General features: G+C 47.6%; 1 protein-coding gene across 1 annotated transcript; it reads right to left on the minus strand.

Annotated features, from left to right (window-relative positions):
• Positions 1 to 1,190: 1,190 nt before the first annotated feature.
• LOC105516230 (golgin subfamily A member 2-like) lies at positions 1,191 to 17,143 on the minus strand. The gene is given in 15 exon segments (XM_011948348.1): positions 1,191 to 1,210; positions 1,407 to 1,525; positions 1,703 to 1,733; positions 3,478 to 3,517; positions 13,310 to 13,400; positions 13,481 to 13,644; positions 14,494 to 14,536; positions 14,983 to 15,058; positions 15,143 to 15,392; positions 15,862 to 15,863; positions 15,965 to 16,096; positions 16,099 to 16,353; positions 16,759 to 16,809; positions 16,812 to 16,845; positions 17,039 to 17,143. Coding segments are annotated over 15 exon segments (1,413 nt in total).
• Positions 17,144 to 25,572: the final 8,429 nt, after the last annotated feature.

Here is a 25,572-nt window from a genome sequence, read left to right on the forward strand (position 1 = left end):
GTCTCGGCCTCCCAAAGTGCTGGGATTACAGGCTTGAGCCACCGCGCCTGGCCTTGTTTCCTGACTTTTTAACGATTGCCATTCTAACTGGCATGAGGCCACTGGTATCTCATTGTGGTTTTGATTTGCATTTCTCTGGTGACCAGTGATGATGAGCGTTTTTTCATGTGTCTGTTGGCTGCATGAATGTCTTCTTATGAACAGACATTTGTTTTTCTTTTTAAGACAGTTTCACTCTGTCACCCAGGCTGGAGTGCAAGGGCATGATCTTGGCTCACTGCAACCTCTGCCTCCCGGGTTCAAGTGATTCTCTTGCCTTAGCCTCCCAAGTAGTTGGGAATACAGGCACCCGTCAGCACACCCAGCTAATTTTTGTATTTTTAGTGGAGACGGAGTTTCACCATGTTGGTCAAACTGGTCTGGAACTCCTGACCTCAAGTGACCTGCCCGCCTCAGCCTCCCAAAGTGCTAGGCGCGAACCAGCGCACCTGGCCTGGGATTTGGGCTTTTGAATGCTCAGTCAGAGTCGAAGAGATGAAAACAAAACAAAACAAAACAAAACCCAACCAACCTTTAGGTTTTTCCCTAATGGCAAAGATCAGTAGACCACAGTTTGGCCAAATCACAAACTGATCAGTTTGTGATTTGGCCGGGCGCGGTGGCTCACACCTGTAATCCCAGCACTTTGGGAGGCTGAGGCAGGCGGATTGGTTGAGCCCAGGAGTTCGAGACCCAGCCTGGACAACAAAGTGAGACACTGTTTCTAAAATGCAAAAAATTAGCCGGGCGTGGTGGTGGGCGCCTGTAGTCCCAGCTGATTGGGAGGCTGAGGCAGGAGAATGGTGTGAACCTGGAAGGTGGAGCTTGCAAGCCCAGCAGTTTGAAACCAGCCTGGGCAACAGAGCTAGACTCCATCTCAAAAAAAAAAAAAAGAAGCTTGTGATTTTTTGAATTAATTCACTTTGGTTTAAGAGTAGGGAACACGGAGTTAAGAGAAAATGAGTTCACAATAGTTGGAAGTATTGAAGCTATTTTTTCAGAGGAGCTAACTGTAAAAGATGTGAGGATAACCAAACAGATGAATGACCAAGATGTTCTGTCCCTCATCTGTTGAAAATCATATGGACACTTGGCCATATTCATTGGGCTCTTGACCACAAAGGCACTTTGCTCAATAAACAGTGCAAAGACTAGATGAAGGCAGGCTCCTCTGAAGGAGGCAAGAGAAAATTTTGGAACATTCCAAATGCTCACCTTGGGGGGAGGTTGGTTCCAAATGGATTCAAGGCTGGTGGAGGTGGCATTTGAGGCTGGCTTGAAGATTAAAGGTGGCAACATCCATCCATGTGGGGGAGGCAGGGGGATTGGTGAGGTCATGGCCAGCTTTATGAACTCACATAAAGTACCTTTCAGGAGCACAGGGATCCTGGTGGGGGGCAGGTCCTGGGAGTACATGGGGCTAGGAGATGACCTCCTCTGGCTGTGATTTGGCATTTCTTCTATAGCTAACTTGCCTGGGGGACTCCTGCCAAGCCAGAGGAGCAGGGCAGATGGAGCCAGATCCTGTTGGGAGTAGGCATGGAGGGTAGTGGGGGGCACTGAGACAGAGCACCCTGGCTGGCTGCTGTTAGAGAGCTGTTCAGTCATCACACCTACTAACCCCCAGTTGGCCAGTCAGGTCTGTCCAGGTGCTGTGACTCACCTTGCTGGCTCAGAGGAGACACTGAGTGGTACTGTGGGGAGCACAGGCCTAGAGGAGTCCTGCAGCTGAGCATTCGGCTTTTGCTCTGCCAATGATGCAGTTGATTAGGGGTCTGCAGCCTGTTTCCTAATGCTCCGAGATTCTGTGCCCAGCCCAGGTCCCTCTGTTCTGGAAACAAAGGACCAGATCCCCATATTTCCTTCTTGCTCTTTTGTTTTTGTTTTTGAGACAGTCTCTCTCTCTTCTGGAGTAAAGTGGCACAATCTGGGCTCAGTGCAGCGTCCATCTCCAGGGTCCAAGTGATTCTCATGCCTCAGCCTCCTCAGTAGCTAGGATTACAGACGTGCACCATCATGCCTGGCTAATTTTTTTTGTATTTTTGGTAGAGACAGGGTTTCACCATGTTGCCCAGGCTGGTATCAAACTCCTGGCCTCAAGTGTTCTGCCCCTCTTGGCCTCCCAAAGTGCCAGGATTACACGCATGAGCTGTTTTGTTTTAATTTCTCATTTTTATTACCATGTAAGTTTTCTACTCCAGGAGTGCAGGCCTGTGATTGAAGTATCCTAAGTAGAGCTGATAACATTTCCAGATATAGGGAATAATGGACAGAGAAAAAATATCTTGATGGAATGGGACATTTTGAGGAAAGTAGGCATTTTTTTAAAACTCCATTCTTAGCTACAAGACTTCAAATTATGAAATAACTTGGTTGCTCACAAAATAATCATGCTATGTGTATTGAATAGCCCTCAGAAAAATAGTTTTTCAGCTCCATGCGGTGGCTCATATCTGTAATCCCAGCACTTTGGGAGGTCGAGGAAGGAGGATCACCTGAGATCAGGGTTTGAGACCAGCCTGGCCAACAGTGAAACCCTGTCTCTACTAAAAATACAAAAATTAGTCGGGCATGGTGGCATGTCCCTGTAATCCCAGCTACTCAGGAGGTTGAGACAGGAGAATCACTTGAACCCAGGAGGCAGAGGTTACACTGAACGAAGATCAAGCCACTGCACTCCAGCCTGGGCGACAGAGCAAGACTTGGTCTGAAAATTTTTAAAAAGATAATACTTTTTTCCCTCCTCTGAGGATTCCTGTGTCTAATCGTAGAGCTCAGTGGGAACCCAGGATGCCAGGTGGGCCCTAAAGCCTAGCAGGGTCTATGGCTATGAGTTCCAGCCTTCCTTCAAGACTCATGCCTGGCCAGCAGCTGAACCCCTGGCCTAACCTATTAGATTCAGTTGTAGACATTGTTAAGGCAACACCAGGTTCCATGGTCACAGTAGACTTGTAAAGTTACAAAGAGAACTTGGCTCGTCTTCATTTCTGCCAGACTCTGCAGCACTTGCTCTAAGCAGGGAACTGGATTTGGGTTTTCAGAGGCCAGGGCTGAAGGGTCCAGTGAGCAGGTAGTCCTTTCCCTGAAGAGAGGTGTAGCCACTTCCCCCAGACCCAGCTACCCTGGCCAGGCCTTGGCTCCCTGGTGTTTTTCTCTTGTCCAGCTTAGCTGGTTAGCCAACTTTTCCTACTGTCTGCCCATCTGGCCTGTTGGATATTAGAAGATCTCTTGAGCCAGACGCTTGGGCCAAGAGTAAGGCCAGAGACTGGAAAGAGGCTAGGTGAGGCTCTGGTCAAGCAGGTAGGTCCAACAGGGGTCAAGGGAGAGGCTCCACGTGACCCCAAGTCCTGAATCCTAGGATTGTCCCCAGCTGCTATTCCCCAGGTAAGAAGTCCCACAACTTCCAAGTTGCCAAGAGCCATAGGGCAGATGTCTTACCTCTGTTTTCTTGGGTGGTTTCTTGGTTGGGTAGATGTTTCTGGAGGTAAGAGGTTGGTGTGAGGGTGGAGGCCACAGTTCATTCTTTTTTTGCCTCCAGAGGGTGCAGAGAGGCTTCTAGTTGGGTGACTTCATCTTCCTTGAAAAGGCCTGAGTCAGAAACACAGCCAACAGGGCCAGGTGCAGCGGCTCACACCTGTGATCCCAACACTTTGGGAGACCAAGGTGGGGGGATCACTTGAGCCCAGGAGGTCAAAGCTGTAGTGAGCTATGATTGTGCCACTGCAGGGGAGAAGGGAAGGGAGGAAAGGAGGAGAGATGCAGATAGCCACGTTGTACACTGCCCAGACTGCTACTTCCTCATCATCGTCCTCAGGTTCTTGCCTCCCTGACTCTGCCTGCTGCCCTCTTGTACCTACTATGGATTCTCTTCTCCTTTCACAGGTGGCTTGTTCCCTAGGGCCAAGTGCCCTTCCCAGGGGCTGTGCTGGGAGAAGGCTCAGACTGGGCTTTTCCTTGAGGTCTGGGGAGATGGAAGATTGTTAGAATGAGCTTCAGCACTTGGCTCACCCCGTCCTGGGAGATTCTTACCAGAAATTGAATGACCCTTTCATATGTTTCTTCCCACACAGAATACAGAGAGGGAACACGTGTGTGTGTGTATGTGTATGTACTATGATAAGGTACATAAAACAAGTCTGCAAGCATTCATAAAAAACTCAGGAGAGAGGTACAGCGTGGCTGGGAGATACTTCTCTTCTGCGCCTTCTGAGTTTTGGACTATGTGAATAAGTCATCCTTTCAAAAAGTGAATAAAAGTTTAATTTCCCCCTTCCTCTCTGTGCCCCCATCCCCAGCGAAAAAATGGGCTTAGAGAATCAGCTATACCTTGGAGTTCAAATCCCAGCTCTGAGTGATCTTAGGCAAGCACTTAACCTCTAATACCCCATGTTTTTCATCTATACAATAGAGGTGATAATAGTAACTGTCTCCTATGGTTCTTGTGAGGATTAAGTGGGATTGTTAGTGTGGTACCTGGTAAAGCACTCAATAAAGGTTCAAACAGTGGTAGTCATAACGGTTGTTTTTTTTTTTTTTTTTTTTTTTTTTTTTTTTTTTTGAGATAGAGTTTCGCTGTTGTTGCCCAGGCTAGAGTGCAATGGTGTGATCTTGGCTCACCGCAGCCTCCACCTCCCGGCTTCAAGCGATTCTCCTGTCTCAGTCTCCTGAGTAGCTGGGATTACAGGCCTGTGCCACCACACCCAGCTAATTTTGTATTTTTAGTAGAGATGGGGTTTCTCCATATGGGTCAGGCTGGTCTCGAACTCCCGGACTCAGGTGATCTGCCCAGATCTGCCCACCTCGGCCTCCCAAAGTACTGTGATTACAGGCGTGAGCCACCATGCCTGGCCAGTCACAATGGTATTAACAATAGCAATATAATCTGCTCTCTCTGGGCCTCTGTTAGCCAGCTATAAATTCGATCTTTTTTCCTGTCCATTGCATCCTTACTGAGTTCTTTTAAAAACAAATGAGGTCGGACGTGGTGACTCATGCTTGTAATCTCAGCACTTTGGGAGGCCAAGGTGGGTGGATCACTTGAGGCCAGGAGTTTGAAACCAGCCTGGCCAAAATGGTGAGACCCTGTGTCTACTAAAAATACAAAAAATTAGCAGGGCATGGTGGTATGCACCTGTAATCCCAGCTACTCGGGAGACTGAGGTGGGAGAATTGCTTGAACCTTGGAGGCAGAGGTTGCAGTGAGCCGAGATAGCACCACTATACTCCAGCCTGGGCGAAAGAGTAAGACTTTGTCAAAAAAAAAAAAAAAAAGGAGAAAAGTGATTGTGCAGTAGGGTCTGTTCTGTTGTACCTCTGTCATCATCTAGCTAGCCTGCTGGTCTTGGGAGAAGGATAGAAGATGTAGGGCAACACCATCCCAGTGACTTGCAGACTTGCAGACAGAAGCAAAGCAATCTGGCCAGCCCAGCCTAGATCAGCTGAATTCTTGTACATCTGCAGATGGGTGAATGATCATAAATGATTGTTGTATCAAGTCACTGAGTTTTGGGGTAGTTTGTTATGCAGCAGTAGCTAACCAATACATACTATGATCTACCTTCCCAGTCCCCCTCCTCCTTCTCCAGTTATATCACCATTTCAATTGTTACCAGTTTAATCATTCTCATTTCATTAATTATTGATGGTATAACTTCTCTCCTCTGCCTTTTTTTTTTTTTTTTTTTGAGATGGAGTCTTGCTTTTGCTGCCCAGGCTGGAGTGGAATGGTGTGGTCTCAGCTCACTGCAACCTCCATCTTCTGGGTTCAAGTGATTCTCCTGCCTCAGTCTCCTGAGTAGCTGGGATTACAGGTGCCTGCCACCACACCCAGCTAATTTTTGTATTTTTAGTAGAGATGGGGTTTCAACATTTCGGTCAGGCTGGTCTTGAACTCCTGACTTTAGGTGATCCACCTACCTCTGCCTCCCAAAGTGCTGGGATTACAGGTGTGAGTCACCGCTCTCGGCCAAGCATTTGTTTTTAAAATGGAAATGCATTTTTTAAAAATTAGCATGGACCCAGTTATGGCATACAGAATAAAGTCTACAAAAGTGTGAAGAAACTCTTCTTGATATTCTTGACATTGCAAGAAGTCAAACCTCATGGAATGCTCTCAGTGTCTTTTCCTGCAAACCCCAGTGTCTTCCTGGTGATTCTCACATTCTCCTCTCTCATGTCCACTTGGTAATCTGTCATTTTAGTTTAGAAATGATTCAGGAACCTACTCAACCTCTCCTTGTAAACGCCACTTTTATGAAAACAGTCGGCCGGGTGCGGTGGCTCACGCCTGTAATCCCAGCACTTTGGGAGGCCGAGGCGGGTGGATCACGAGGTCAGGAGATCAAAACCATCCTGGCTAACACGGTGAAACCCCGTCTCTACTAAAAATACAAAAAATTAGCCGGGCGTGGTGGCGGGCGCCTGTAGTCCCAGCTACTCGGAGGCTGAGGCGGGAGAATGGCATGAACCCAGGAGGCGGAGGTTGCAGTGAGCCGAAGTCGCGCCACTGCACTCTAGCCTGGGCGACACAGCGAGACTCTGTCTCCAAACTGGGTTTCTTTTTTCATTTCCTCTACTTCATTCTGCATGCTTTGCAGAGGCTACTGTATTAGTACATCTTGCGCTGCTATAAAGAAATACCTTTACATGGCCAGAGCCAGAGGAAGTGGGGGGCATGCTACACACTTTTAAATAAACAGATCTTGTGAGAACTCACTCACTATGCAGTACCAAAAGGGGATGGTGCTGAACCATGAAAAACCATGAGAAACTGTCCCCATGATCCAATCACCTCCCACCAGCACCCACCTCCAACATTGGGGATTATAACTGACATGAGATTTGGTGAGGACACAGGTCCAAACCATATCAGTTACCTTTCAATAAGAAGATCTAGTTGTATTAAATGGGAAACTATGGAATTGCCAATATCTAACCTCTCTTGACCTACAAAAATTCGTGGTCTAACACAGGTCGCCATGACACTGCTACCTAGCTCTTGGGTCTGTGTTGACCTCTCATGACAATGGTGTTTTGAGAAGAACTTGCTGTACTTTGTTTCCTAATCACTTCCACAGAATTAAATAAGTGGGGTGGTATCCAGAATCTCATGTCCCATCCATGTCATTTGCTGGGTAACCAACAGCGAAGATCAGATATTTACGTCTGAAATGCAATGTTCAGATCAAATAGTAAAACGTCTCCATGTACACATGTTATGCCTCCTTGCAATTATCAATTGAATTCTATTCTTTCTGAAGTCACTACACCATTTCTCCCAGTATAAAATTGTCTACAAAATCTCAGAGTTGGTTCTGCATTACTAATTTTGAGTTAAGTGACCTTAGACAAATCACCTACCTTTTTAAGCTTCACTTTTCTCATATAAAAATTGGGCATGTTAATAATAGTTAACTTGGCCAGACATGGTGGCTCACACCTGTAATCCCAGCACTTTGGGAGGCCAAGGTGGGTGGATTACAAGGTTAGGAGATGGAGACCATCCTGGCTAACATGGTGAAACCCCGTCTCTACTAAAAACACACACAAAAAATTAGCCAGGTGTGGTAGCGGGCACCCAGCTACTCGGGAGGCTGAGGCAGGAGAATGGTGTGAACCTGGGAGGCAGAGCTTGCAACAAGTCGAGATCATGCTACTCTACTCCAGCCTGGGTGACAGAACGAGACTCTGTCTCAAAAAAAAAAAAAAGTTAACTCATGAAAGTTAAAATAAAAGTGCATATAACATGGTAAATAGGGTGACTTGCACCTACTAAGTGCTCCATGGAGTACATTGTACGTTTAAAAATAACTCAAAGAGTGAAAATGAATTGTTTGTAGTTCAAAGGATAAATGCTTAAGGGGATGGATACCCCATTCTCCATGATTTGCTTATTTCACATTGCATCCCTGTATCAAAACATCTTATGTACCCCATAAAAATATACACTTACTATGTTCCCACAAAATTTTTTAAAAAGAAAAAAAAGTAAAGTTTTTTTTGTTTGTTTTTATGTTTTGCTTTTTTTTTTTTTTGAGACTGAGTCTCACTCTGTAACCCAGGTTGGAGTGCAGTGGCGTGACCTCAGCTCACTGCAACCTCTGCCCCTGAGTTCAAGCGATTCTTCTGTCACAGCCTCCCAAGTAGCTGGGATTACAGGCGTGCACCATCACGCCCAGCTAATTTTTGTAATTTTAGTAGAGATGGGGTTTCACCGTGTTAGCCAGGATGGTCTCCATCTCTTGACCTTATAATCTGCCTGCCTCAGCCTCCCGAAGTGCTGGGATTACAGGCGTGAGCCACTGCGCTCAACCTACATTAAAAATATTTTTTTATTTATTTAGAGACAGGGTCTAGCTCTGTCCCTCAGGCTGGATTGCTGTGGCCCAATCTTGGCTCACTGCAGCCTCTGCTTCCCAGGCTCAAGTGATCCTCCCACCTAAGCCTCCCAAGTAGCTGGGACTACAGGTGTGCCACCCAGCTAATTTTTGTTTTTTTTTTGTGGAAATAAGGTTTCACCATGTTGCCCATGCTGGTCTTGAACTCCTGGACTCAAGTGATCCACAAACTTTGGCCTCCCAAAGTGCTGGGATTACAGGTGTGAGCCACCGTGCTTGGCCTATTTTTATAGAGATGGGGTCTCACCGCGTTGTCCAGGCTGGTCCCGAACTCTTGGACTCAAATAATCCACCCACCTTGGCCTCCCAAACTGCTGGCATTACAGCTGTGAGCCACTGTGCCTGGCCTATTTGTTTTTTTTTGTGAGACGGAGTCTTGCTCTTATTGCCCAGGCTGGAGTGCAATGGCGCAATATCTGCTCACTGCAACCCCTGCCTCCTGGGTTCAAGAAATTCTCCTGCCTTAACCTCCTGAGTAGCTGGGACTACAGGCATGCACCACCATGTCCAGCTAATTTTTGTACTTTTAGTATAGATGGGGTTTCATTATGTTGGCCAGGCTGGTCTTGAACTCTTGACCTCAGGTGATCCACCCGCCTCAGCCTCCCAAAGTGCTGGGATTACTGGCATGAGCCACCGCGCCCGGCCTGCGCCCGACATATTTTTATAGAGATGGGGGTCTTGCCACGTTGCCCAAGCTGGTCTTCAAGCAGTCTTCCTGCTTTGGCCTCCCAAAGTGCTGGGATTAAAGGCGTGAGCTACTGTGTCTGGTCTAAGGTCTTTATTGATAACATTTTGAGTGATATTGATTAAGAAATAAAAAAGCTTTATCATAGGTATTTGTGTTAGCTTTTTTTATTTTTGTATAACAAAATACCACAAGCATAATGGCTGAAGAAAATAACACGTATCTCACAGCTGGGCACAGTTTAGCTGGGTCTTCTCCTTAGGGTTTCTCGTCACTATAGTCCAGGTGTCAGCTGGGGCTGCAGTGTGTCAAAGGGCAAACTGGGGAAAAAGACTAACTTCTAAGCTCCCTCAATGTGGCTGGCAGAATTCATCTTTAACTGTAGGACTGAGATCTGTTTCCTTGATGACCTTTGGCTCTGAGTTGGGAGCTGCTCTCACCTAGGGACTGCCTGCAGCTCCTTGTTACCTGGCTCATCTGTAGACTGTCTTATGACATGGCAGCTTGCTTCTTTAAAGCCAGCAAGGGCTTCTACAGTCTGCTAAGATGGTATCTTATATAGAACATAATCACAAGAGTGATATCCCATCACTTTTGCTATATTCTTTTGATTAGAAACAAGTCAGGTCTCCCATCCCAGCACTTTGGAAGGCTGAGATGGGTGGATCACTTGAGGTCCGGAGTTCGAGACTAGCCCGGCCAAAATGGTGAAACCCCATCTCTATTAAAAATACAAAAAAATTAGCTAGGAGTGATGGCTAATCCCACCACTTGTAATCCCAGCTACTAGGGAGGCTGAGGCAGGATAATCACTTGAAGCTGGGAGGTGGAGGCTGCAGCGAACTGTGGTCACGCCACTGCACTCCAGCCTGGGTGACAAAGTGAGATTCCATCTCAACAACAACAACAACAACAACAACAAGAAACAAGTAAGGTCTTGCCTACACTCAAAATGAGAGGATTGTATAGGGTGTAACATGGGGGATGTGTGGAGATCACGGGACCCGTTTTAGAATTCTGCCTACTATAGTATGCTAATAATCTCTAACAGATGTCTAATAATCGGCAGAGAATATTTTTAGTTTTATCTTCATTGAGTACCTTTTAGATTTATAACTAATAAAATACCATTTTATATTAATTACATTTCCTTAGCTTTCTTGTGAGGGTTTAGAAGTCAGTCTATACATTTATCCTGGCCTGTATTTTTCTGTGGGCTTTCTAGGGTGTGATGTGAGTACACAGAGTTTACACGTACCTCACTGAAACCCTTTTTTTCCTTGCAGCACTGTAAGGGCTGTGGTAATGTAGCCTGGGTGTGGTGGCTCACACATGTAATCCTAGCAGTCTGGGGGCTCGAGGCAGGCAGATCACTTGAGGCCAAGAGTTCGAGTCCAGCCTGGCCAACATTGTGAAACCCACATCTCTACTAAAAATACAAAAATTAACTGGCCATGGTGGGGCATGCCTGTAATCCCAGCTACTCAGGAGGCTGAGGCAGGAGAATAGCTTGAATCGGAGTTGGAGGTTGCAGTGAACCGAGATTGTACCACTGCACTCCATCCTGGCGACAGAGTGAGACTCCATCTCAGAAAAGCAAAGAAGTCTTCCGTTTGCACAAAGAGAAAGTAACACAATTGTTTAAATTAACCAGAAGTCTGTAATTAGGTTAAGTAAGGGCTAAATGTTGTCTGTTCGTCATTAGAAACGCGTGATGATGATAGTGCTGGTGATGAGGGTGACTGGGCTCAGAAATGATCATAGTGCACCTAGGTTTTGAGGCCTAATTTTCTATTTTCTAGAAATGAGGTTAGAAACAAGAGTTCTGATCAAAATCTCCCTTGGCTATTACTGTTAATATGGTTTGCATCTAGAATGGCACAGAAAGCTCATTACCCATGTCTTGTCTAACAGCAGCGAGGAAAACAGAGTAGGGATTTAGCCTTGGGTAATGAGGAAGGGTATAAAGCAAGGTTACTGACATTTCTAAATGTCTGGAATCCGATTTGAGGCTGGGCATGGTGGTTCACACCTGTAATTCCAGCACTTTGGGAGGCCCAGGTGGGAGGATTGCTCAAGCCCAGCAGTTTGAAACCAGCCTGGGCAACATGGCAAGACCCCATCTCTGCAAAAAATGTAAAACCTTAGCCAGGCATGGTGGTGCGCACCTATGATCCCAGGTACTGAAGGGACTGAGGTGGGAGGATCCCTTAAGCCCAGGAAGGTGAGGCTGCAGTGAGTCATGTTCATACCACTGCAGTCCAACCTAGGCCACAGAGTGAGACCCTGTCTCAAACAGTAGATAATCAACCCGATTGTGGCAGATGAAAAAGTTGGCAATTTGATTTGGAACTCATGGAAACTTTCTCAAGTTCATGATTAATATTTTCCCATATTTTGAATTTCTAGGACGAGGAGACTGGCTTTCACAGAGGTTTGGGTTGGGTTCAATTTTCTTCTGAAGAACTTCAGAATGCACTACAACAGGAAAATCATATTCTAGATGGAATAAAGGTCAATCTGTATACCAGATACATCTATGATATACATGTAGCTACTATCTGATTATGTATCAATTAAATAGATCATAAATGTGGAATGATGGGACTTTGAGAGATTTGTAACTGAAGCTGCCTTCATGCTTGTTAGAATGGTGGGGTGGAAGAGTTCCCGCTTTTAAAGGAGAAGTGCAAGACCCTTAGGCCGGGCATGGTGGCTCACGCCTGTAATCCCAGCACTTTGGGAGGCCAAGGCAGGTGGATCATGAGGTCAGGAGATCGAGACCATCCTGGCTAACACAGTGAAACCCAGTCTCTACTAAAAAATAAAAAAAATTAGCCGGGCGAGGTGGCGGGCGCCTATAGTCCCAGCTACTCGGGAGGCTGAGGCAGGAGAATGGCATGAACCCAGGAGGCGGAGCTTACAGTGAGCCAAGATTGCGCCACTGCACTCCAGCCTGGGCTACAGAGTGAGACTCTGTCTCAAAAAAATAAATAAGTAAATGAATAAAATAAAAAGAAGACCCATAATGGTTAGCAAGATATATAGAACACAGGGGACCTAGCAGCGTACTTTTCCAGTCGGGTGAGCTGGGGCTGAAATCTCGTCTTTCCCACTGATTATGTGATCTTGGGCCAGATTGATTTACTACTTTAATTTTTCATTTATTTGTTTTCATCGTGACTGGGCCTTTCTATGCTGCAGGTTAGTCTTGAACCCCTGGCCTCAAGCTGTCCTCTTGCCTCATCCTCCCAAAGTGCTGGGGTTATAGGACTAAGCCACTGGGACTCACCCAATTTGCAATTTTTAATGGAGGGTGAGGGAATCATAAGAACAACAAAGATGGTAAAGGGAATTTGATGAGAAAACAAATAAAAGAACAAGGTGAAAATAAAAACTGCCTGAGTTCTTTTTACTGACTCCCTCATAAAAAGGTGATTTTCAAATTGAATGTTTTTGCAGACATTGCCTTTCCTTCCTTACAGTGCTTATTTTTTTCAGCTCCAGGTTCAAGCTCAAAGGCCTAAAGTTATCCAAACATCTGATGAAGAGGAAGATTTTTGAGACTGTGCCAGCCTATTACATAAAGGAAACATAACCGAGAATTTTGTCTAAAGGTTTTTATTTGGAACAAAGCAAGAGCTTCTTTTCCCCACTCCAACTTAAAATACAGCGCAACAGGGGTCACATTTATTTGGCAGGACAGTTCCAACATGTGAACATCCTCCACCTCACTGTGGTTGGGGCGACTTGACTCATAAGCAGCTGTTCTTACACAAAAAACCCAAACTACGTGTCACAAAAAAGGCAGTGGTCTTGATTGTGGATGTGGGCCAGCATGTTCTATAAATGCTGAAAGGTGGGAGAAGCACAAATAAAACCTACTCTTTAAAAAAACCAAATAATTCAAAGTAGAGTTTTCTATCCCCACTCCCTCCCCCCTCCCACCTTCTCCAATAATAACAAGTAGCATCCAGATCTGGTTTGTGTCCTGACCACTCATAAAGTGTTGCCCCATAGCACTTGCATCATTAGGGTTATGGATAATCACAGTTCATTTGCTTTGAAGAGATGTGTGTCTACTCCTTCCTCCTCTTCTTGCCTTCATGCTCATGTTCTTTGGGGTTGCTGCTGAGGGTCTTTGAGAGCCACCACGCTGTCTGGCTTCTTCAAAACTTGTCCAAACCAAAAGGATCTTCCTCAGACTGAACTGGTCCTTCTCATCCTCTCGGCCTTTCTGCCTGTGGTCTGAACCAGAAAACTTGTCGGGAACAAATCTAGGAAACAAGAGAAAAGACTATGAACTACTTTGTTTTCACTGGTGTAAACACTGAGACAGAGCTGTATGGCTTGATACCTGCTGGTCTTTATTCTGGCTTCTAGGTCATCACCAAACATGTCCTTGTCTAGATTTTCACTGGACCTATAAATACTCTGGGCCATATCTTTACCACCTCTCCAGGCTTGGTCATAGACATTATAAGTTTCATCTTCTACACCTGCAAATCCACTGACCACACCCTATAGGAAGGTGAATGATATTAAATAAAAGTGTAAACATTGTTTATTAAAAGATGAATCTGACAACATTCATGTGAAGCATCAACTCTTGTTAATTTGTAGCTCAAAATTTTCCACAATCTGAACTGCAAATTTTAAAAAGGTCTTCATTGGAATGCGCGTGGTGGCTCAGGCCTGTAATCCCAGCACTTTGGGAGGCTGAGGAGGGTGAATCACTTGAGGTCAGGAGTTCAAGACCAGTCTGGCCAACATGGTGAAAGCCCGGTTGTTCTCCCCACATGCAGAATCCCCCCCCCCCAGTTCTTGGGGTTGGGGCTGCCACCTCTGGTTCCTTCTAGGCCAAGGTCACCGGGTGAGCCATGCACTGGCAGTGCACCCTTTACTCCTTCAGCTGCCCATGTGGCTGTGTCTGCTGCCCTTCCTTGGCACGGGCTAAAGCCGAGTGTAAAAAGGCCACCAGCAGGCAAGATGTGTGCATTCTTGTAGGGGGATACACAGGATAAACGGGGCAGGGAGCAGGAGAGGAGCCCTTCCTTTGGGACCTCAGAGGGCGCACCTGTCGGTCACAGGTAAAATGATGTCTGACTACTGGCTCCCAGGGAAGGCATGAGGTTCCAGAGAAACCAGAAGGCAGGAAACCAAGAGCATAAGGGGGTCTGGGAGGGACCACAGTGGAAGGCGGCAAAGGTGGGGAGCTGGAGTCAGGCTCATCATGGCTGCCCAGCTCTCCAGGTCCTCCAGGATGCTGAGCATGGGCCGAGGCAGCTGCTCCTCCTCTTCCTTCCCCCTCCTCTTCCTCCCCTCCTCCTCCCCCCTTCCTCCTCCCCTTTTCCTTCCCCCCTCCTCCTCTTCATCCCTCTCCTCCTCCTCCTCCCTGCCCAGTCCATCTCCTGTGGGGGGTGGGGGTGTTCAGAGGGGTCCTCAGACAACCCAAAAAGGGAGGTATGGGGGCCCACCCCTGTCCCCACCCTCACTGTGTAACTGTGGGCCAGCCCCTTCCCAGAGGGGAATGATCAGCTGTTCTTTATTTTCATTCTTTTTTTTTTTAAGAGCCAAGGTCTCAGTGTGTTGCTCAGGCACAGTCCCACTAGCCATCAGTGCAGGAGTTCTGACCTGCTCCCTTTCTGATCTGGGCCAGTCCACCCATCCTCAGGCAACCTGGTGGCCCCCCTGCTCCTGGGAGGTCACCATATCAATGTCGAACTTAGTGCAGACACCTGGTAAGCATAATGACCAGCTGTTCTAAAGGTCTCTTCCAACTCCTCAATCCTACACTGCCCGCAGTCCCCGCTTCCTCCTGGGGCTCTCTCCTCTTCCTCTGAGTGGTCTCCTGTATCTTCCCCAGGGAGAGCTATGAGGCTCAACTGGGCCTGTAGCTGCTGGTTCTGCTGGCTGGCAGCTTCCAGGTGCTCCTAAGGGGCCAGGAAAGAGGGTGAGAAGGCACGGAGGTTGCCAGGTTGTCCCCCTCAGGGCCCAGCCCTCAGTAACTCCCTCATCTGGGTCTCCTGAAACTCTTGGCAGACCATCTCGGCCACTGTTTTGCCCTGAGCTTCCTGTTGCTGCAGCTGGTCCATGAGCTGGGTCTGCAGCAGTAACTGCCTGTGCAGCACCTCCTTCTCAGAGGTCAGCTGCTGATAGGCGGCCACATACTGCTGCAGGTGACCCAGGTACTGATCTGGCTGCCACTGCAGAGTCTGAGCCTCTTGGCTCTTCAACTCCACCTGAAGCCAGTGGCTGGCTTCTAGATTCTGGGCCCATAAGTAGGGTAGCGAGGGCACTGTGGGGCTGCTGCCTGCCCAGGCTCCTGGCCCCTTGCTCCAGGCCTAAGTGACTGCATCCATTGTCTTGCCTTCTTCCCCAGCCTCAAATCTCACACACTTTTCCCTATTATTTAAACTGTAGGCCAGAGACTGGTGGAAAAGCAGGGGGAGCCAACCACCATCTGCTAAGTGTACTACATGCCTAATGTTTCCACATATTATCTCATTTAATCCTCAGCACCTCTGCAAGGAAAATGCTAACTTCATTTTGAAGTTAAAGAAACCGAGACTTGGAGATGCAAGGTAGTTCAATGGTGAGCAGTGGAGTTGAGGCTGGAATTCAGTTTCATTCTAAGGAGCCTCTCATACCACTGTCTCTTTCCCTGTGATTGGGGAACTCCATGCCTCTAGCTGGGATAATGATGTCCAGACCTGGGAGGAGCCCAGGGCTACCCACCTCTAAAATTCAGAGGGCAGGAAGCAAGAAACAGTCACAGCACTGCCCTGGAGGGTTCTGGGGTCACTTGTCCCACAGGCTGGAGCTGTCTCTGGCCTCGTACCTCCCTTCCCCAGAGGCTGGTGCCTGCCTCCCAGCCGTTCTTTGATGGGGCAGGGGTTACCATCTCTTTCATTCTCAGTTGGCTGCTCCTTCAGCTTGTGGTTCTGGGAGAGCGTGCGCCTGATGGTGGTGCGTCATTCTGGAAGGTTTGCCTGTGCGCCTCCACCTGCTCCTCCCAGAGCTTGGCCTTCCACTCCAGCAGCTTCTCCTCCTGCTCCTGCAGCCTCTCCTGCTCCCAATTCAACTGACTCAAGCCCTGATTGTCTTCCACCTGTGCTTGGAGTTGTCCTGCCAGACTCTCCAGCTCCTTCTGCAGGTGCTCGGCCTGGGATTGTAGCTGCTGCTCCACCTCTGAGGGCCCTGCTGAGGACTCCAGGCATGGGGGTTCAGCTAAAAAAGGAAGCAGACAATAAGCGCCTCTGGATTCTCAAAAAAGAAAAAAAACAAAACAAAACGAAACAAAAGAAAACACCCTCCTCTTGGTCCACAACTCCTCTCAGGCTTCCCACACTTGGCCTCCCTGCTGATGATTCCTCGCACCCGGATGGTAGTCAATCTTCCAAGCCACTTTCAGACAGAGAGCACTGTGGGTGGCTGACAACTGGCACTCCTCCTTCTTTGCTGATGGGGACACTGAGGCTCACAGAGATTGCAAGACTTGCTGTCTCCTGCCGCTGACCTCTTTCCCTCTGCCTCAAAGCCCTTCCATGTGCCCACCTCCCTGTGGCATTCTAAGCCACCCCCACAGCCCTCTGATGCCGGTCCTGCTTCCAGGTCACCCCAACCCCAGCTCACCCATCTGGTTCTTCAGTTCGGCCAAGCTTGTCTCCAGCTTCTGTACCTGATGCACTCATGCTTTTTCTCCTCCTTCAATGTGCGAACCTGCCCGAAGCACAGGGGAAAGGGCCCTGGAGAGAGGGGCTGGTGGCTGGACAGGCTGCCATCTCCATCTCCGCTCCTACCTCCACAAAGCCCAGACCCATGACTACCTCTGGTTGTACTATTCCCATTTTACAGATGCCCAGAAAGATCCAGTGACCTATTTAAGGTGGGGGGCTGAAGGGTCAGGTCTCACCTCCTCTGACATTTTCCACATCCTTTCCTGCCACCGGGTCCTCTCTCCTTTTATATGTTGAGCATATTCATCTCTCTCTAGCTGGAGTTGTTTAAGTGACTCCATCACCTGCAAGAATGGGCACAGCAGTTAGAAAGGGCTGTCACTGGTCCTCACCTGCTCTGACATCTGCATCCTCTGCCACCATATGGCATGCTCTCCATGGAGATACTCAGCGTACTGGTCTGTCTCCATTTGCAGATACTGCACCCACTCCATCACCTGTGAGAAAGGACACAGAAGTTAGGAAGGTCTGTCACTGGTCCTCACCTACTCCTGGCCACCTGGGATCATCTTCCTTCCATGTCCACCTGCTGAAGTGTGAGGTTGGTGATCTCCAGTTTGTTTTTCAGCTCCTCTAAGTCATGCTGCATTGCTGCCTTGTGGATCAGTATGACTACAAGCTGCTCTGCCTAAGCTGAGTTCTCCTGCTTCAGCTCCTTATTGCTGTTGCTATGGCCAGTGGCAGCAGAGAAAGGAATTAATGAAAAATAGAAAGGATTGCTTTGGTGACCAACCCTCTACCCTTGCCCCACAACCACAGAACTGTAGCACTGGAAGGGACCCCAGGAATCAAATGTCACAGGTGGCAGGCCAGAGAGAAGGCATGAGTTGCCCAAGTCTACAGCATGAGTTGGGGCACAGATGGCACTGGAGCTTAGTGGTGCACGCATGCAAACCTGTACTACCACCTCACCATGCTCACCTGCACCCCTCTCACCTTGCCCACGCCACCCACGCTAAGGGCCCCAGACCTCCCATTCCACCTTCCCCCATCCTAGGTGTTCTTGTCTAACTGCAGCCTGAGGGCATCTCTGTCTCTGCTTAACTGGTTGTTGTCCTGCAAATACAGAAAGGTGGAGTCAGGACACAGCAGGCAGAGGAGCAGCTGGCCAACCAGGAAGACAGCTACAGTGACTATTCCACAGCAACACTTTATCACGCTCAATCATGCCTGACATATTTTCAAGGCATTTCCAAGCCCGTGGTCTCATTTGTTTCTCAAAGAACTCAGTAAGGGTGGAAGGGACACAGAAAGAGATCGAATTTGTAGCTGGCTAGCAGAGGCCCAGAGAGATCAGAGAATATTGCTATCGTTCTTACCGTTATGACTGCCACTGTTTGAACCTTTATTGAGTGCTTCACCAGGCATCATGCTAACAACTCCATTTAATCCTCACAACCACCATAGGAGACAGTTACTATTATCACCTCTATTGTGTAGATGAAAAACATGGGGTATTAGAGGTTAAGTGCTTGCCCAAGATCACTCAGACAGAGCTGGGATCTAAACATCCAGGTATATCTGATTATCCATGCCCATGTTTTCACTGTGAGGCAGGAAAATAGGGTCTGGAGGCAGAGAACATAAGGCCAGTTCACACTTCAGCTATAACAGGAAATACCCTCTCCATAGGGCGTACGTGTAAATGACTTTGTAACTTTACTTCATCCTCTCCAGTTACATAGGGCGTACCTGAAGTAACCAATGGAATCCTCTAGGGGGGTCATTAAACCCCCCAAAATTTTGTAACGGGGTCCTTGAGCCCTTGTGCTCGGGCGCGCTCCCACACTGGAGTGTGCTTTCATTTTCAATAAATCCCTTCATTCCTTCCTTACTTGGTGCGTTTTGTCCAATTCTTTGTTCAAGACGCCAAGAACCTGGATGCTTTCCACCTTTAACAGCTGGGGGATGGGGGCACAGATAGAAAGGGAAATAATCTTGCGTTCACTTTTTGAAGAGTACATTTGCATAGTCCAAAACTCAGAAAATACAGAAGGGAAATATCTCCCAGCCACCCTGTTCCTCTCTCCTGAGTTTTTTACGAATCCTCGCAGACATGTTTTATGTATATTTTCATAGTACACACACACACAGACACACACACATACATGTGTTCCCACTCTCTACACAAATGGTAACATACTAAAGATACTCTTCTGTATCTTCATGGTACAAGTATCCTAACCCCCACCTAGAACTTCATCAATGCCACAGTCAGGTAAGGGCAGGGCAGGCATTTAGCCTCCAAGCTCCGTGTCCAGTACTTGCTCCCCTCAGTGCTCCCCAACTCACCCACAGCAGCCAACACAGCCCTAGGCTGCCTCTAATGACCACACACAAAAGCAGTGAGAAATGGCCCATGCTGCCTTCTGGGTGGGACATGCCTTCCTACAGAAGGGACCTTTAGGCTCACTCCTCCATCTGGAAAGCCGGGCTGCCAGATGTTAGGTGGTTGACTCACCCTATTTGCCTTCTTCTGCTCCCTCTTCAACTCTCCCACACGCTGTCGGAAATACTGCAGGCGGCTGGTCAGATCCTCGGTGTCTTCTGGAATGAGAGAGGTTGAGATGGGGCCCAAAGGACATCCTTTAAAGGCCTGTCAAAGTGTCAAGTTGAAGGATGATGGGGTGCCCAGATTCCCACCTTCAAACTGTCTGGTAGCATGCTGGGTGTAGTACAGCACTGTCTGCAGCTGAGTTTTCTCACATGTAAGGATTTGTATTGCATGAACCTGAGCCTTTGGGAGAAAAACCAAGTCAGGCGTGATGGTTATTGCCTGTAATCCCAGCACTTTGGGAGGCTGAGGCAGGTGGATCACCTGAGCGCAGGAGTTCAAGACCAGCTAGCCAAAATCATGAAACCCTGTCTCTACTAAAAATACAAAAACTAGCTGGGCATGGTGGCAGACACCTGTAATCCCAGTCACTTGGGAGGCTGAGGCAGGGGAATCGCTTGAACCAGGGAGGTGGAGGTTGCAGTGAGCCGAAATTGTGCCACTGCATTTCAGCCTGAGCAACAGAATAAGACTCAGTCTCTAAATAAATCATTAAATAAATACACAATGCTTTCCATTTAATAAGCAGTCAAAGCCCTTTATCAGTTTAAAATAAATACAAGCCCCTTGTAAAGTAAGGCTAAATGCTAAGTGATGGGGGAGAGAAAAAGGACATAAGTAATTCCTACTCTCATGAGATTAATGACTAAATCCTATTTTTCTAGAATCACCTGGCCTCTCTAAGCCCTGTGAACGAAACTGAATTTCTCACTCAATACCTGGCTATGACTTGCGATCATGAAAACCAAGAATTGTGTTATGTCACCGTGTATTGCTTGTAACCTGAATTCCACACTAGGCTGGGATCAAGGGTTGAATCTTTCATGATTTGCTCCATAACCTGTGTGCTTCTTATCTCAGACCAAACTAAGCTTTTTTCTAGAGGTCTGCAATTTACAGTTAGTATATAATAGTGGTTTTCAAACATGTGGTCTCTGGACTAGCAGCTCTAGCAGCACCTGGGAACTTCTTACAAATTCTCAGGCCCCACCCTGGACCTGATGAATCAGAAACTCTGGACTAGGGCTCAGCAATCTGTGCTGCAGTAGTCCCTCCAGGTATTCAAGAACCTCTGGCATATAGCAGGTAGTAACATGTGTTTCCTTCTGTAGGTCCAAAGCCAGGGATACTATACGGTCTGTCTCAATATGAAAAAAATGATACACAATTAAAAGACATATATCTCCTTCCTACTCCCACCCTCTATCCAATGTGTTTTATTTTTATGAGTTAAATAAGAAAATGAGTGGCAATCAGAGATTTCATCTAAAACGTATATTTACAGGTATCAGTTCTCATCCAGCCTGATCTCATCCAATATCATTTATTTCCTCTTACATGTAAAGTTTTAGAAAAGGATCTTCACAATGTAAGACTCAGGCATACTAGGAGTTCTGTAATAAAACACCAAGTAGATCAGAATGTCCAAAATTACTGGAGAAGAAAACTGGAATCATTGGTTATATTTTCAAATTGCATTCAACAGGAAATTTAAGTTTTGAATTTTTTTCACCTTCATCTTCCAAGTTAATAGAATTAAGCCAAAATACCCCAGTCTTCCAAAGCCTGTAGCCAGGCACAATTTTACTATATTACTTCTTGCTCTTCTTTTTTTTTTTTTTTTTTTTTTGAGACGGAGTCTCGCTCTGTCGCCCAGGCTGGAGTGCAGTGGCCGGATCTCAGCTCACTGCAAGCTCCGCCTCCCGGGTTTATGCCATTCTCCTGCCTCAGCCTCCCTTAGCTGGGACTACAGGGGCCCACCACCTCGCCCGGCTAGTTTTTTGTATTTTTTAGTAGAGACGGGGTTTCACAGTGTTAGCCAGGATGGTCTCGATCTCCTGACCTCGTGATCCGCCCGTCTCGGCCTCCCAAAGTGCTGGGATTACAGGCTTGAGCCACCGCACCCGGCCTACTTCTTGCTTTTCAACGGCTATAAAGCAGACTCATATTTTGTATAGCTGCAAAGATGTAGACCTAAACAGTTCCATCTGTTCAATATTAAAACAAAAGTCCTGTAAACCTCAGTTGGTGAGCGTAATACTTCACCATTAGCCCCAAAGCCTCAAATATGGAAAGATACTAAGAACACCACTAGCAATCGAAACTAAACTCTTGGCCAGGAGCACTAGTTCATGTGGTAATCCCAGCACTTTGGCAAGCCAAGGAGGGAGGATTACTTGAAGTCAGGAGTTCAAGACCAGTCTGGGCAGCATAGTGAATTCAAATCTCTACAAAAAGTTTTAAAAATTAGCTGGGTGTGACAGCACACTTCCCAGGGCTGCTGTGCCATTTTTGGAATCTGCTCTATGGAGAGTATTGAGTACTTCTACCTGTAGCACTTTCCCTGGCTAGAATCCTGCAATTGTCACAGTGGCCCGAGATCCAAGAAGGCAGGGCAGAAGCATCGTGTCCCCTTCCCAGTGGGTGCAAGGTAGGCCGGGGTGTGATGCACAAGCCTATGGGAGGGTGAGGGGCAGGAGGGGTGCATGGTGAGCCTCTGTTGACTGCTTGCTGCCTCAGCTGGAAGGTCAGGACCCAAAGTCTATTACAGGTTAAATTACAGAAGTATTTCAGATTTCAGATTTTTTACAGACTTTGGAATTCGAAAATCTGAAATCCAAAATGCTCCAATGAGCGTTTCCTTTGAACCTGGCCTTAGAACATCATATCGGCGCTCAAACAGTTTTGGATTTTGAAGCATTTCAGATTTTGGATTTTCAGATGAGGGATGCTGTATTATCTTCTGAATGAGGTCACTCATTTAGGAGAGCCCAGAGTTTGGGGACATGGAGCTGCAGGCCCAAGAGGTGATTTCTGAGGTGGCTTCCAGTGTGGAAGGGCCTGCAAAGTGGTTTAAGGCAAGCCACAAAATAGGAAACTCAATATTTAGCTAATGGAACACTGATAAAACCTGCTCAAGATGTCTGTCTACTAACACAGATGGAGCCAAGCCAATGCATTATTATCATTTTAAAAAGGCACCAATCCCTCTGTAAAAGCACTGAATTGTATCATGAATCATCGGTGGTGGTTTTTTAGGGATATAAAGAAGGTGTTTTCACAATAGCTCGCACGACACACTATCTTCCAAATCTCTAAACATTTCTCTCCCCAGCCTAGTCCTCTCCATAGTTGTCCAAATCCCCCCCTTTTCTCTTGTTGTCTCCAAAACTCAAAACCATGCTCTGACTTTCTTTATCCTGCCCTCCCCTTCTTGGACCACCTGGGAAGCCCCCTGGTTCCCCAGGGTGTCCCCTCCTCCCCTCCTGGGATCCCTGATCTTTCCTCAAATGGACCAGTTTGGCCTCTCTTAGTTTCTCCAACTCCGCGTCTCAACCTTTCTTCCTTCACTACACAATAATGTCCAGGAGGCAAAGAGCCCACAGACCAGGGAACCTCCCTTTCCAGAAAGGAGGAGAGAGGTGACTACAAATATATGGTTATGAGTTTCTTCCCTGGCACCACTGTTTCCAAGGGCGGCGCTGAGCCCCGGTCCTGGCAGACCTCAGAACCAGGCCCTCATGAGCTGGGGCAAGTGGGTCCTAGGGAGCCTCTGGGTTGAGGATCTTGAGTACTACTCTGCAACTGCCCTGCTGATTTGGCTCACTGCAACCTCTGCCTCACGGGCTCAAGTGATCCTTCTACCTCGGCCTCCCAAGTAGCTGGGATTTGGGCTACCATGCTTGGCTAATTTTTGTATTTTTTGGTACAGACGGGGCTTCACCTGTAGCCCAGGCTGGTCTTGAACTCCTGGACTTGACTGATTTACCCTCCTCAGCCTCCCAAAGTGCTGGGATTACAGGTGTGAGCCGCTGTGCCTGGCCTTGTGCCAGCTTTTAAATACCAACAAGGACAGATTAGAGAACAGCAGAAGAGGGTGAGCAGCATGATGAGGTGATACAGAAATAATTTACATGAAGAACTGGGCATGCTTGACTTTTTTTTTTAAAGCCAATGTGGGCTGGGCATGGGGGTTATGCCTATAATCCCAGCACTTTGGGAGGCCGAAGCTGGTGAAACCCCATCTCTACTAAAAATACAAAAATTAGCTGGGCATGGTGGTGGGCACCTGTAATCCCAGCTACTCAGGAGGCTGAGGCAGGAGAATTGCTTGAACCCAGGAGGCAGAGATTACAATGAGCCGAGATGGCGCCACTGCACTCTAGCCTGGGTGACAGAGCAAGACTATGTCTCAACAACAACAGTAACAATAACAATGCCATTCTGTGAGGGCTAATTAAGAAAATAGGGTCAGGCGCAGTGGCTAACCTGAGTAATCCTAGCGCTTTGGGAGGCCGAGGCAGGTGGATCACCTGAAGTCAGGAGTTCAAGACCAGCCTGGTCAACATGGTGAAACCGATCTCCACTAAAAATACAAAAAATTAGCCGGGCATGGTGGTGTGTGCTTGTAATTCCAGCTACTCGGGCAGCTGAGGCAGGAGAATTGCTTCATCCTGGGAGGTGGAGGTTGCAGTGAGCTGATACCGCCCCATGCACTCCAGCCTGGGCAACGAGTGAAACTCTGCCTCCAAAAAAAAAAAAGAGAATATATGTATGCACCAGAGCTCAACATCAGGTCAGGAGCATTTCTGAGATTTGGAGCTATTCAGCGATGGAAGTTCCTGGTACACACATCAGGTATTCACAATACACTTTCTCAGGTGTTTGGTCACTGCTAGTGAGCCTGCCTGGATCAGTGTTTCCCAAATGACAGTCATTTGCATCTTTGCATTTTTTTGGGGGGTGGGGTGGGGGCATATCCCATACTAGATTTTTCAAAATTGACATTAAAAATACATGTTTAGAATGTGTACAATGCACTAATCTTAAGTGCACTGGATGTATTTTTTATTCATGTATATTCTTTTGTTATCCATCACCCAGGTCAAAATACAGAACCAGCACCCAGAGGGTTCCCTCCTCTTCCTTCCCAGTCAATAATCGTCCCCTCCTACCTAAACACTGTTCTTACTTCAGTCACTGTCAACTAGTTTTGCAAGTTCTTGAACTGCATATAAAGTGTCTCAATCTTTACTTAACATTTTTCTTGAAGTGCACTTGTTTTTTGCCACTTTTTATTTGACCTAAGAAATAACATTAATGAAACAATGGTTTGACGTGATAGGCATTTCCCTCCTAATGTGCACTAAAACACTTAACTATTTGAAAAAAGAAGTATCTTTGTGTGTCAACTAATATATTCTCCTCGGCCACCGTTGGTACACGGACCACATTTTGTTTCTCGAAGCAACCAGACGATTTCTGAGGTCATTTGCAGCTCGAACACGGAATGACTTTGTGGTGATCGAGTAGCCAAAAGTTCACGGAATGCACTGTCACAATTGTGATTCCGCTATAGCGCCGTGCATCCATCCAACACTTGTTTAATACCTATATTTAATACCTAATACCTTAGACTGTCCTAGGTTGCGCACACAGAAGACTAAACCTCACTTCCTGAGTTGAAGTTGGGGAAATAGAGGAGTAAATCATTTCACGATGTGTGGTTAAGTGCTGCAGCTCAGGTAACTACCGGTACACAGAGAAAGGGCGGTTTCTGGAGACAGGGCGGAGAGGAGACCATGGGTGGGCATTTCCCAGAGCAGCCTCTGCCAGCCACTCTAATTTGATCACTTTGCCACAAAGCAGCAGCTGCGGTCAACCTCAGCCTCCCTTAGCGACCTGAGTGCCCCGCCCAGGTGCCTTACTATTGGTCTCGTGGAGCGGGATGGGCAGCTCTGCCGTGCAATCCTAGCTCGCAGCCCTTGCTCCGCGCGTACTCACGGGAGGACTCGCAGGCGTTACCGCCCTCCTGCGTGCCCCGCCCACCCCCGGGCAGCTTGTAGCCGGTGCGTAGACCGGGCTGTGTGCAGGGCCAGCGGGGAGCCGGAGCAGCAGCTGTTAAGCGCTTGGGCTCCGTCGCGACTGCCGTGCCCGTTGCTCGCCTCAGTCGCAGCCTCTTTAGCCACCGCCGCTGCCGGGGGAGCGGCAGCCTATTGTTTTTCTGCGCGGCGAAGGTGAGGAGCTGTCTCGGCCCGCGGGGGAGCCCGGGAGCCTCACTGTGAGAGCGCAACTTAGTTGGCGGAATTGGGGGAAGTTTTGTGATTTGAGGAGGGGTGGGGGTGCGGAGCGCGGCCCGTCCCCTGCGGCCGCTAG

This window comes from Colobus angolensis, unplaced genomic scaffold (assembly GCF_000951035.1).
Source record: "Colobus angolensis palliatus isolate OR3802 unplaced genomic scaffold, Cang.pa_1.0 Scaffold278, whole genome shotgun sequence".
Lineage (NCBI taxonomy): Eukaryota > Metazoa > Chordata > Mammalia > Primates > Cercopithecidae > Colobus > Colobus angolensis.